At 41.7% G+C, this 13,962-nt stretch overlaps 1 protein-coding gene across 1 annotated transcript; it reads right to left on the reverse strand.

The window, feature by feature from the left end:
* Positions 1–1,072: 1,072 nt before the first annotated feature.
* Positions 1,073–13,803, reverse strand: bnip3lb (BCL2 interacting protein 3 like b). The gene is made up of 6 exons (XM_070924747.1): positions 13,595–13,803; positions 9,676–9,907; positions 6,945–7,023; positions 6,476–6,579; positions 5,388–5,537; positions 1,073–3,593 (listed from the first exon to the last, which is right to left on the reverse strand). Exons 1-6 carry the CDS (start codon positions 13,650–13,652, stop codon positions 3,545–3,547), a joined length of 672 nt encoding a protein of 223 aa, XP_070780848.1. The 5' UTR covers positions 13,653–13,803; the 3' UTR covers positions 1,073–3,544.
* Between the last annotated feature and the right edge of the window lie 159 nt (positions 13,804–13,962).

Below are 13,962 nucleotides of genomic sequence, written 5' to 3' on the forward strand. Positions count from 1 at the left end.
AGCTCTGTGCAGCAGGTTTACTTCCGTCTTCTGTGAGAGAGAGAGAGCACACACGGGGGGAGAGCTGGTTTGAATAGTCCATGCTGTCACGGTGTCTTCCTGAAGGTCTTCCTGCTCTGGTTTCAAGTAGCTAAAAACATCCAGGTCACACAGGGTCAAAGGTTTGATGGGTGAGGGTTCTGCGAAGAACAACTCGACACCTCTAGAAGTGTGGCAAGACGGGCTTTAAACAAACAGGTTTGTTACAGCGGGGCACAGATTTAAAACAAGAGGCCATAAACAATCTCAAAACAGACAAGTGCTGCTCTTTGCTCAACTTGGCCCTTTGTAAGAGCCATTAAAATGCATTATTTGCCAACTTTTCAACCTAAATGTTATTGTGTTTAGCTGCCCATTGACTAATAAAAGACAACTCCAGCGTGACGGGGGTGTGGAAAAAACAAAACACTCCATTTTGGAGGCGTTTTTTTTTACAATTAACAATTGAAATGACGAAGGCACTTTCAAATGACGAGGCAAAATGTAAGCCATGTTTGCCAGTTGTTGTTGGAACTGCAAATGTTAAAATGTCCATCGTTCTGTCCACTTCAAGCACCTCTGTGACAATATCGATTAAAGTTTGAGATTTGGTTGCTTCAATCAGTTTCATATTATAGTAAATTGAATATTGCAGATATTATGCTGGTCAAACAAAACAAGCATTTTTAGGACATAAATCACTTGTATCGCTTATAACTATCATTATTTGGTTAATTTAAAAAATATGGCTGAATAAAAAATGAAAACAATTAGTTTAAGGCCTTGAGGATTACATATTTAAGCATCAGCAAAAGGGGAAATTAATTAAATTAAAGATTATTAAATTTTAGGAAATTAGAGCAGCATTGAGCTAAATTAGACACATTGTACATATCTAATGATTGTGCAGCATGGTTAAATTCATCAATTAGTTACTAATCATATTAAGATATCCATTAATTGTAATAAATCTTTAAAAGGCTGAAGGTTTCCTGTGGGATACAAGCGTCAAACAGGTTTACAGTAAACTTTCAAGAGGCACACTCAGTGAATATTCATTCAGGTTATCTTTAATGACAAAATGTTTATCATCTTTTCCAATGCAGTGGGAAAAAGAAAATCAAAGCAAATGCATCATTACAATAACTACTGTTACACCGTCGCAGTCTGAGGGAAATCTCTTTCCACACCTTCCATTTCCCATTCACATTAGGCCCTGCCATCAACAGTGGGGGTTTTATTTTCACACTTTCTAAAACACGAACTCCGACTCCCGCTCTGTGCGTTCACAATCTTTCTGCTGCCTCGGGAAAAAAAACAACACAGACTCAAAACACAAACCAAACAGGAAATAATGATCCAGAATATCGCCGTCAAACGCTGCATGACACATGTATGTCACACAAAACAACAGTGCAGTACCTCTGTGGTCCAAAAATAGTCGACATGCTGAGTCAAATAGTATTTGATTTCATGGAGAGGCCACATTTACCTTTCTGCTCTAGACAGCTCCTTGACGCATAACGACGCACAGATAAACGCCAAACTAAAAATTCCTGTAATTGTGAGAATTTAAAAAAAATCATTAGAGCTCATAGAAGTTACTTCTTTTTGTCTTACGTCTACTCTTTTCTGTGAAATGCAACTCTGAAATGCAGTAATCCCAAAACCAATCAGCATTTATTTTGAAAAGGCATGATGTTGTTTATAATGTTTTCCTTTAAAACTGGAACTCATTGTCAAAAACCTGCCCATCTGTCAAGAAAGTACTCAGTAACAAACCAATTAGTGGAAGAAAAACATAAAAACAAAACGCTCTAAAAAGAGTTGATTTCCTCCTGCATAACCGAAATACCAGATCTAAGAATGATTTACTTCCGGTTGGGATGAGTTTGCTCCAAAAAACACCCTTGCACGCCCTGCAAAAATAAATAATGAATAACTTCTCGGCATCTGGCTTTCGATGAGAACTGAACTTCAAAATTCAAATATTATTTGACTCTTGCGACAAAACTGACCCCAGTCCAGCCTCAGAGATGCTGCTGTGAAGCCTTTCAACCACGCTGTGGACCTTAGTGAACACGCTAGCCGATTGCACATAAAGTAGAGCCTTGTTAGGTCAAAAAAAAAAACTCCCTGCTTGTCTGCAGCGTCACTCTCAGACCGACTTTGGAATCAGTTCTCTTCATCTGCGGCTTGATGAAGTATTTCAGCTTGTTCTGGTGGAGTGTTAGAAAGCAGGGCTGGCTACCACTGGACATTTTTCCTCTAAAGATAGCGGCTTTAAAAAACAACTCTCCTAATCCAACCAATATCTTGAAAGTAGAATTATTTCCAGTTTAATATCAATATTTAATTTATCTTTCATGAAACACTTTTTAAATAAAATTACTCAAAACAAGTCAATAAAGCCAGTTCTCTTATATTTTTGGTACCAAATCCTTTTCTGATGACTTAAGATCCACAAAAACAAGAAACAATCAGAAGAGTACCGTGTAATAACCAGCCCAATCTGGAGGTAAAGTAAGCGGGAGCTGACCGGTCAGGACCGAACCAGTTCTACGATATGTTGCAGACAAACCAGGAGGCTCACTGGAAGGACAACGTGGACACAGACTGGACCTGCACCGTTATTCAAGACCCCACCACAAAATACTGTTAGTGTACACACTGAGAGGGACACGCTGCCTGCCTGCACAGCACAGCACACACCTACACCCTGGCTTCCAGTTATTGTCACTTTAATGAATATTCATTCAGACGCAGAGTTGATTTTAATCTCTAGTTTCCGTCACAGAAAAAGTGAAATAAATCTCTGGCAGACAGAGGCGGAGACTGCCCCCAGTGCAATTCATGGCCACTATTGTAACTCCTTTCATCATTACAACTTCTCAATTAACCACCACTGTTGTAAAATAAATAAAAAAACTATGTTATCTATAGAAAATGAACAAAATGGCTACTTTGAAAAAAAGGCATGATCACTTTTTCAGCCCGCGTAGCCAACTCTGAAGTTTGGTGGAACCCTTTCGGTATCGAGTGTTGGGCTCCTCATGTAGGTGGCACAATCTGTGGTCAGCTCTGAAACTGGACAGTCCTCCCTTGTTGTCAGATGATCAAAGGGCGCCGGGGACAGCGTATGTAGTACAAGAGTTTGGTTTGATGCTGTGACCCTCCCTGAAAACCCACCTGTTATAAACACTGAAACCCAAATGGCTGGGGGAAAGGGAAGTGTGACCTTATTCATTCTTTGAAAAGCTTATACAAATGAGTGAAGGATATAAGGGGGGTTAGGGGTATCTACAGACAGTCAGAGAATAGCGATCAAGAAAAAAAAAGGGTGGGGAAGGAGGGGAGAGGGGGGGGGGGGCAGATGCATTTCTCCTGAGAACATGTCATATCTCAGGGACATGGGGGGGGGGCAGGCGGGACAGAGGGGAGAGAGACGGGCGTTCATCTCACGACAGCAAAACTTTCTCCAACAACTTGTGGCCACTTCCTCAGGCACTTTTCTTCAGTTCCAGGTTCAGAAGGAGCTGGCGGGTGGCGTGGTCAACCTCTTTCCGATGTAGACTCTGTTGAGAAGAAGGTACACAGACCAGAAGCAGGTTGTACATCAGCATCCAACACTGCAGTATGTGAAGGTGACGGCTAAAACTCCAACTGACTGCGTCACATTCATTATTCTGTCTTCGCCTTTCAATGGATTCCTCGAAAATAACAGGATGTTAAGCTTTAACTGGGGGGGGGGGGGGGGGGGGGGGCACTGCAAGGTGCCGCACATGACCACATGACCAGGGTAAACATTGTGGAGTGCATTTTAACTAATAACACTAATTGCATGAACAGAGCCATCATTAATGTTATTGGTTCCAGCTGTACTTTTCCTGCTACATCACAATAGCCACATTGTCACAACATTTAAACTAATTTCCATTAATTCAGCCAAAGAAAATGAAAATGAATGAGCATTTCCATTCACCACTGTTATCAGGAAGCCTCTCCAGTGAGCTAGCACGTACAATACCAAACACCCCGGACCTGGCTCGCCTAAATGGAATACAGCCAACGTTCATTAATCATTAATTGCACCTGTGCTTTTCCTGCATTGACGTGTCAAACTGTCTGCTGTGAAAAAGGTCTATAAAAAAGGTCTTTGAGTCTGATTCATTCGTTAACAATGATGACGAGGAAGAACATTCTTCATTTGAATACCAGAAATGAATGAGAAACATTTGTGAAACAAATTCAACTTGGCTCTTTTTTTTTTTTTTTACTAGTTCCCTCTGTGTTGTTGATACATTTATTGTTAAAACAATTTATGTCTTGTAATGGCGGGACATTTCTTCATGAAAAAAATTATTTAGCCACCCATACTGTCTATATTGTGTTATATGTTTTATATTGCACCACAGTGCAGCCTGACGTGCAGACAGGGATACATAGGTTTTTGAGGGTACAGCACCATGAATTTTTAAACAAAAGCACAAATGGGAGTGCAAATCTTTTGTTTCTCAGACATCTTAAGTGTTTTTTAACAGTAGAATTAGGGCACTTAGTAAATGGTACTTTTGCAATTAGATAAATCTTGTATAAATTAAATAATATTAAATAAAACTGATGCTGGAATATTATAGATATAACTTTTGACAGCTGATATCAGCTGAAACGGATGCCAGTATATCAATAAAGTCTATATAGAAACTAAAAACACCAAATCCCAGCACTGTAAACTAACAGGTAACTCTAAATTTCGTATATTATGAGGATTCTGAAAGATTGAAATAAAAAGAAATACCAACAATAAAACTATTAGCCCTTGTTCTCATAAACAACGGCTACAGTTAAGTGAGAGCGCCACAGTGACTTATTATGTAACCACAGAAACCCCTGAATGGCCAACAGGGATGTTGTGATTATGACAAGTTTGTTAATGACACTCATTGCATACCACGTCACGTTCAAGTAAAGACTGCTGCCTGAGAGATCAGCGCTGTGGCATTATCTGATCGAGGAGCAGGGATTACTGTAACATGTGTTATCACAAACAGAGAGTGCTCCTGGGAGTGTCGGAGCTCACTGTGAGGCAGCAGGTGTGTTTGTCAGACGGATATGAAGGGAGGGACCACAGCCGAGTGCGTCGGCGGCTGTACGGCTCCACCTGCTGGACTTTATGTAGAAGTGGGAGGAAAACATTTCTGGGAGTAACAAAGAATATTTTGGCATGGAAATAGAAATTAGCTTTTGACCACAAAGGCATTCATAACAGTGAGAGCCTTTTAAAAATACCCATGCTGAAAATGGAAATGAGCTGTGTACCCCTCATTGAACTGTCAGGCTTGATGTGATCTGTGGTGTTTGTCTCTTACCCCAGCCCCAGAGCCAGGATGTGTGATAGCAGCAGCGAGGGGATGAAGACTTTGAGGAACTCGGCGGAGAAGATGCCTCCTTTCTTCATGGCCCCGGTCTTCCTCATGCTGAGAGTTACCGAGCGCCGAGGGTGACGGAAATGAAACTCCCTGCACAAATCACAGTCGCTTTAGACACAGCGTAGTGACACCCTGACACCTGTCAGTCAGGGTAACTGTGCCAAACATCTATCATTTAACTTCCAACTTCATTGGTCATCAACATTCACTGGTTAAAGCTTCTCAAATGAGACAATTCAAGGTCACAATTTCAAAGATCATTCCAAGAGGTAAATCTTTAGATGACTTCAGCAGCCGGTTATGGTGGCTGCTGCTTGAACAGATGGAAGAGGAGGAGCCTGATCTTATTCCAGGACTCATCACATATATGTTTGAACCTTTAGCAGCACAGAGGGCAGCTGATTATGTTGGCAATACAATTACATACCTGACCCACGTTAATGCGGCTCGGCCTTGGTTGGTTTTATATGTTGGGAGAGGTTGGCTGGATTGTCCCAAAATCTGTTACATCATTTTAATGGGTAACATTTGTGTATCCAAATGTTGTGTAGAGCAATAAGAGTCAATTTCTTGCCCCATTTTGATATAAAAATGATCCTAAATTATTTTGCTGGCATATAGTCATGATATACAAATACATAAAAGAGTCAATCAACAGGTTATATGATTGTGCACCAGCTGAAATCGTAGCTGTGAGGCATCACAGAAACGTTTGATTTTGTCAAGAATAAAAAGGGCTGAAAAATCTGAGATGATCTACACGAGAGGAAAACAGCTTTCTTCAGATTTTTGAGAAAAAAAAAAAAAAAAGGTTTAACTTGTAGATCAATTAACCTTCAACTCTTCAAAAGCTACGTCAGCATCAGTCTCACACACACACACACGTTCTGGCAGCTGGCTTTATGTTTGTGCTTCAGACCAACTTTATTGCTGTGATGACTAATCACTTTCTTGGCCAAACAAGCAGCTGTGTGTGTGTTTGGTTGCCATAGAAACATCACGTTGATGTTCACCGAACTGAGACTTACTTGGGGGGAATGTTTTCCGGTCGACTAGACCAGTCAGCAACCCAGTCTGCGTCCTTCATCAGGATGTCCATGTCCCTCTCCTTGTCCAAGACGTCCTCTTCTGACTAAACACACACACACACACACACACACACACACACACACACACACACACACACACACACACACAGGTAATTTAGCAAGCCTTCAGGCCTATGTCCATGATTCTGTTTATTTATGTGTCTGCTACAGAAATATGCACAAATGTTTTGTTTCCAGATCGAAAGAGAAAAAGAGTGAAAGTAGTGACGATGCCCGCTGTGCAAAAGAAACAGAAATCCACGCTGGGTGTGGCAGCCATCTCCATGGAAACTAAAGGCAGGCAGCAGTTGTCATTCCCATGTACACACACACAACACTCCAGGGCCAGTGGTTGAGATTGCCATGGCAACAGACTGATGGAGAACCTGAGAGGCACACAGGCCCTTACTTGGCTGTCTCTTCTGCTGGTCACGTCCACGTCAAAGATTATCTGCCCGTCATCCTGGGGACTGTGGGGCCGCGGGGGACTGTGGGCAGAGACAAAAACAACAAATCAGAGGCCTCGTTATTAGCAAAGTCATGAGGTCATCAGTCCTTATAAACTCCACATCATCCCTGGAAAATTCTCAAGAATGAGTTAACAGGCTTGACAACCATTCCAAATCAGTGCACAAGGATATTAGGATTAGGATCTTAAACTACAAGTAACCATAGCAACAGTGCTTCTGATAACCATAGGTTTAATGGACTACTAAAACACCTTAAAAATGTGTGACAATTTCAACACAGCTTCTCTTTTTGCCACAGCAATGGTATTAGTGGTTTGATTTTTTATTTAATGTATATATGGATATGCAAAACACATTAAACCCAATGGAGAAGAGGTTAAAGGAATGACACTTATTTTCCAACATGGTCTCAAGATATTAGAAACCAAGACAGAAAAAAAACCATAATATAAAATTAAATAACATTTTTAATAGCGAATATTTTTCTTCTTCTGGTCATGTTATGTACTTGACAAAACCTGCATAATGGCTTTGGTGTAATAGCCAGGGCCAGTCACAGTCAATGAACAAAAAGATAATCTATTTATGTATAAATTGTTTTCATGATTAAATATTTGTATTAAAAACTAAATATTTTAAGTTAGAAGGGTTTTAAAGGGCAGTTACTCTCCATCTCGCATCATTAAACATTTTTTAGGGTTTTAGTGGTTGTTCAGACAAAAAGACAAAAAAAGCAATGGGAAGGTGACATCTGTGGCTCTGGAAACTTGCATGGGCACTTGTTTTTATTTTCTGATATCTAATAGACTAAGCAATTACTCACTTAATAGGAAAAAAGCAAGTAAATTTAATTAGACCACAAATAAAAATAAACGTTGCTAACTCACAGCTCTAGTAGTAGCACTCCTTGTCATGAATGAACACTTTACAAATGTCAACTTGAGCTGAATGTATTTATATGTTTGTTCTATGCGTAAGAACCCCACGCTGTATTTTGGTTTCATGCGGCTAAATGTTAAGTTACTGTGCGGACAGGAAGTAGGACCGATGCCACCCTGTTGTTTCCTTGGCAGGCACACTGCCTGTTCAATAGCTCATCTGAAGATGGATATAAAATGTAACATGTCGTAAGCTCTCGGCATGCTTTGTTATACTTATAAATCAATCCTTATGTAGAGGACATGACAGTCGTTTTGTATGGTATATTTTCCTTTATTCTGTATCCTGACTGTCTACTTGATGTTAAAAACACTTCAACTATGATAGCATATAATGTTAACCAGTCCTTTACCCAGCAGTAAAGTCCTGCTGCTCCTGCACTCTGACCTCTCTGATGACATTTTCCTGATTAAAGCGGTGTAATACGACACCTGGATTGTTCTACAGGTGTTGAGACAGTGCCACGTTGATGTTTGTGCTCCTGCTGATTCCAGAACAGCTTGTTGATACAGTGTTCTTGTCTCAAACACTCACAAACAAACATCCTCGGGTGACTCACTGACAGCTGACTGCCCGGCTCTCTGATAAGCTCTGCTGTATCGCAGCGTCGAGGATTACACACGAGCGCATGATGTGATGTGGCGGGGAGTTGAAGGGTCAGGACTTTTCTGATGTGTTCAATAAAATGGGAGGCAAGAAGACGTCATTGTATTTTGGGAAGCCAACTCAACTCCTGAGCAGCTGTCAGGTCAGAGTCAAAGCTGACTCAACGTGTTGAGAGTGCAATTGTGAAAGAGAAGCCACGCCTGATTCATGGGCTGATTTCAGTTACTCACTGGATTATTAAGGAAAGTTGTGACCGACATTAAACGCCTCTTATAAAAAAGCTTTCACTTTTCCCACTGAGTTGTTATTGGGCAATCAGCAGATGAACAGTTATATTTCAGTCATGCTACTCAGGACAACATTTAAACTATCCTATAAATATTGTTTTTCACCCCAAAACACCAAGATTGTTTTAAATTAGCAAGATTGGAATAAGATCATTTCCCCCTGGATTTTATGTCCCTGCACACCCAAAAGTTGTTGAGTTTGCTTCTGCAAGACACATTTCACTGTTTCAACAGCAAAGTGAATAAAACAGCTGGCAGGGAACGCAAATGAGCTGCTGATTACACACCAGGTTAAAAGAAAAACACAACAACAAGAAGAATCAGAACAATCAACTCAGTGTGCAGCATGGAAGAGATTTCGTTTTGGCTTGAAAATCAAATGTAACCTCTGAAGCAGGCTGCTGTAAACTGAGTGAAAGTCAGGAGGAACATTAGACTGGAACCAACTTCACCACGTGGCCTAAATCTTCCACAACTATAAACACAGTCTTGTTTGAACCCAAGAACTCATGACTTTCTTTGAACTTTTCAGTCGTGGAGGACATTCCTGTGCCCTCTTCTGTGTGAAATGTTAAGCAGATTAGGAAATATAACCGTTTTATTTTGTGAGTTTCAGAGTTAAAGAAAGATTAGTTTGCTATCTACATATGGTTTGTTGCATTTGTAAATAAAGATTCCTACGTTTTTTCACGTGAACCTGCCCTGAGCCCTGGGCCCTAGGATATTTTGAACAATTTATCAGAGCTTGCACACGGCTCCCTCTGGAGCCACAAAAGGCTTTATACAGTCCTCTCTAGGACCTTTAAACAGACTTTGAGGAGTTCTCCTTTAACACTACCTGTCACAGGAGGAGTTGCTGCGGCTCGACTCGTGTTGGGCGTCCAGCAGAATCTTCTCCATGTCTCCGTTGTGGATCGAGGACGATGACGGGACGTGCTCCAGCCCCCCCACCATGGCCTCCTCTTCCTCCACCTGAGGGAGGGGCAGCAGGCCTGGGGCCGGGCCGTCTGTGGAGGACGACTCGGCTGATCCGGCTGTGCCTCTGTTCATCTCCAACTCCACCCAGGACCCTGTGGAAAGAAACAGACAAACATACAGCTTTCATTCACTTGCCTCTGACAGTGCTGCCAATGTTTAGTGTTTTGTTTTCACCAAATTTTCACCAAAACCATTTTTCACCCAGATTTTGTGTCTCGCACACTAAAATGTTTTATGTCCTGCTGCAAGAAGTCGCTGACCACCATAGTTTATCACACAAGGTCTAAGAAAGTCTATTTTCACTCGATTTTAATATTCCAAACATAAACACAGATTAATGAATCCCTGGATTTCTAAAACAATGAGTTGTAAATAAAATAATGAGTAATAAATACTGCAAGGCACTTTGGATTAAACAGCAATTGTCACGCAAAAATTAAGGACTAAGGGACTGACACAAACTCTTAAATATGTGGCATGGCAGCCAACTATTCTACAAAATTGTGCTTCAACTGAGTTTATGTAAATGAGCTGGAATTGTGTGAGTACATTACAACATATATATTAGATGTCATCAAATTTTACATTGCTTTTCAAAGAGTTTCTTAATTCAAACATGTCCGGATACAAGTATTAGGATCGCCTGCTTAGACGGAGCCAGTGAAAGGTCACATCAATAAACTAATAAGCCAATAACCTGCTCAGTGCAAGATCTGATGTGCCCTTTTTGCTTACATTTGCCACTAAAATCATTAGTGTGCAAATGGGAAGAGTCATTTAACTTTGTTCTGTTGTTATTCTGATGCATACTACCACCCTTTTGGTAACATTCCCAGAATAACAGCCTGCTTCTGCCTCTACAGGGGGGAGACAATGAACTGCCTACCTATTCTTGTGTTTTGGTAAAGACACTGATGTTCATGTACAATAACTGTATCCTGAAACTAACACACCTAAATGGAATGTAACCATCATAATACTATCAATTACACCTTTTCTTTAGCTGCTACGACATGTTAAGATGTCTGCCTACTATCCTCTTGTTGTTGAAAGACCTTTTTCACAGTAGGCATTTGACTCATCATAGCAGGACAAGCACATAAGATTAACGATGGCTCTTTTCAATTTTAGTGTCCTGTTGAGCCAGCATGCACAATCCAGGGGCCTGAAAACTGACACACCTACATGGATTTGCAACCATCCTTAATGTTGTTAACTGCACCTGTGCTTTTCCTGCAATGACATGTCAAAATATCTACCTCAACTAGGGTGTTCAAAAAGGCCACAGCCTTTACTCACAAGCCAAAATAAGAATAGAGGGATGAGAAAGAGAGGAAAGATGTCAAAATGATTACCTGATCATAAACGGGAAAGGGACAACAAGACAGACAGCCTGAGCCTGTCTGTCAAACAGGTTCCAGAGTAAAGCTCTATTTACTGCTGTGTGATGAAAGGGCAGTAAATGTCTGCCTGTGTATGTGCTGTGGTTTCTTGTAGACCTTGACTGTGATATATGACGCTGTCCCTGTTTGTACGAGAGCTCTGGCATGGACTGGCAGCTGAGGAGGCACGGCATGTCAGAGCTGGGTTACAAGTATAGAGGAGGGGCAGGTTAAGCAGGGCAAGAATTTAGAGAATGGCAAAAAAAAAAAATCTCTAATATCCCTCGTCATCTCGTCATGCAGCTTTAAAAACACTTTTTCCTTCGGTGCTCAGAGGAAGGCATGCCGAGCAGGTCACATGACCCCATAACAGTAAGTAAACACCATGTTCACATGAACTTTCACGGGACTGATTTTCACTGTTCAGGCTTCAGGCCAGTGATACCCCCTACCCAAACGATGCACCCCCCCCCCCATAAACAGGCCTCGACTCAGCACTCGCACTCATCCTGCAGATTGCATGGCGGACCGCGAGCCAAGCTGCTGTCGACAGCCCATTGTCTCCGCTCCGTGGACTAAAACCACACTGCCATGGCGCTGACGCTCCCGAACATTCTGGCCAACGAGCAGTTATCAGCTGTTGGGTGGGTTTAGAGGAAGCAGACATGATGTGACCTCTCTGATCTTCTAATGCTGAGGTTCAGACAGGAAGGAGGAGGGTCGAGGCTGCCTCTCGCCTGAAGATCCCAGGTATTAGATAAAAGTGTTCAGGACGCTGGTGCGTGAGAGCTCCAGGAAACACCAAAAATAACACAGTCTCAGATAACAGAGCACATTCTGCTGGCCCCTCCATCTGATAAGTGCAAGATCTTACAGTCCCTAAAGCTGTGTCTCATGTACTGTTACAGTCTAATATGTACCAATAAACCCTGCTGTGAATTATATACTTCATAAGTAAAGTTATTCTGGCTCAGTCAGACGTAATTACGACCACTACGTTCATCAGCCAAACGCAAGAGCGAGTTAATCAAAAATGGTGCTGGGTTAATTACGTGGACCCAGACAAAATAAAATATATTGATCCTTCTGAAATGTCTGTAGTCTTTTTCTTGTTGTTGGCATAACAGGCCAGATTTTCAAGATATATAATTTATACAAAAGGTTGGACTGTTCTAAGATACACACCAGAACTACCAGGCTTGAACATAATGACAAAACTGTCTCCGATAAAAGCAGCACTTGTTGCTTTCCCCCTTGTGTAACAGGAGGAAGATATAGCCTGACATCCTGTTGAAAGTACAAATAACGGCCATAAACCAGGGTAGAACATTATTACCATCCAAATGCTGGCAACTAGCTTACTCCACATGCTATTTTTAAAAAGGTAACTATCTATCACTGGCTATGCGATCCTATTAAAAGAAATGTAAGTGTTCCTTAAAATAAGAAAAGTGACCGGAAAGTTTGATTCCTGCCCAGACTGTGGCTTTGAAACGGCCAACCTCCATGTTCCTACACTGCTGTGTGCTGTAACACTTTCCCTTCCTTCCTCACGTCCAAAACGTCTGTCCCCTTGTCACTGTGGCCATAAATAGCATGCCAAGTCACGCCCCCCCCCCCCCCCCCACAATGTGTTAAAACTTTAACCACAGCAGCTATTCAAGCTGCCCCCTGAGTCAGTGCAGCAGTGTAATAAACATGCTTTTGTTTACGCCTTTACTGCCCTTTGCAAGCCGAGGTGTTACATATGTGGCCTATCCCCAGTTGAACAACTGAATGTTTCCACACACATGAAACGATGCAGTGAACGCACTGTAAAAAAACAAAAATGCTATTTGCCAAATTCTAATTACTTCGAAATGTATTTGCTTTTTAAATTAATCCTGGTGTACTTATATACTGGAATTTGAAAATATAATATATAAAAAGGATGAAAGAAGGTACAAACGTTAAATATCTACGTTGGTTTCTGTTGTTTGTAAAGATTTAACTGACTGTAAATTACAGCAACTACGTGTAAATTGTCTAAATTTCTACAGCTACCCCCATTTTCCCAGCTCTGACTTCTTCAATCTCGCCTTGTTGACAATGCTTAAACCCGCCTCCACCCCTCCAGGTGAATCGCTGATTGGCTTACTTGCCCGTCAGTCAAGCCTGTCGAAACGCCATTGGCGAGACCACTGTCAATAAACACACTGAACATAGCGTCCCCCCGTCTCCACCATCAATGTAGCCTCACGGCGGAAAAAAACATAAGAAGGACAGAATAAACTCTCTTTAATGATTAAAACCCTCAATAAACTTATTATACATACAACGTTTCGGTCGCGTACTCCGACACGTTCCTCAGAGAGAAAACACACTGACAGGCTGTTCCAGCCATAACATTTAGCTTACCGTTTAGCCCGGTTTCTCCGCTGTTGTCTGTAGAAGTAGCGCTAGCAGCGTCGGACATCGTTATGCCTGATGAGCAGGGCGGGTTGCATAAAAGGCTCAAGTCAGTGCAAAAGGCGCACTACCTTATCTGCACACATTCAGACGTGCGATAGACAACTGACCCGTCTTTCAGATCGCGGCTAGCTAAAGTACCGCTGCGGTTTGTTTTTCGTCCGTTAGCTGGTCTAGAGGCAGCAGCCGCGAGCTGCTGACAACTCCCCCCGCCGGTGCTGGGTGATGACGTCAGACAGTCCCGTTGATAACAAAAGAGGGAAAGGAAGTCGAATTACATAACAAGCACGAAAAAACGCCCGCACAGGCTACGACAT

The sequence above is a fragment of the Enoplosus armatus genome, chromosome 18 (genome assembly GCF_043641665.1).
Source record: "Enoplosus armatus isolate fEnoArm2 chromosome 18, fEnoArm2.hap1, whole genome shotgun sequence".
In the NCBI taxonomy this organism is placed as follows: Eukaryota; Metazoa; Chordata; class Actinopteri; order Centrarchiformes; family Enoplosidae; genus Enoplosus; species Enoplosus armatus.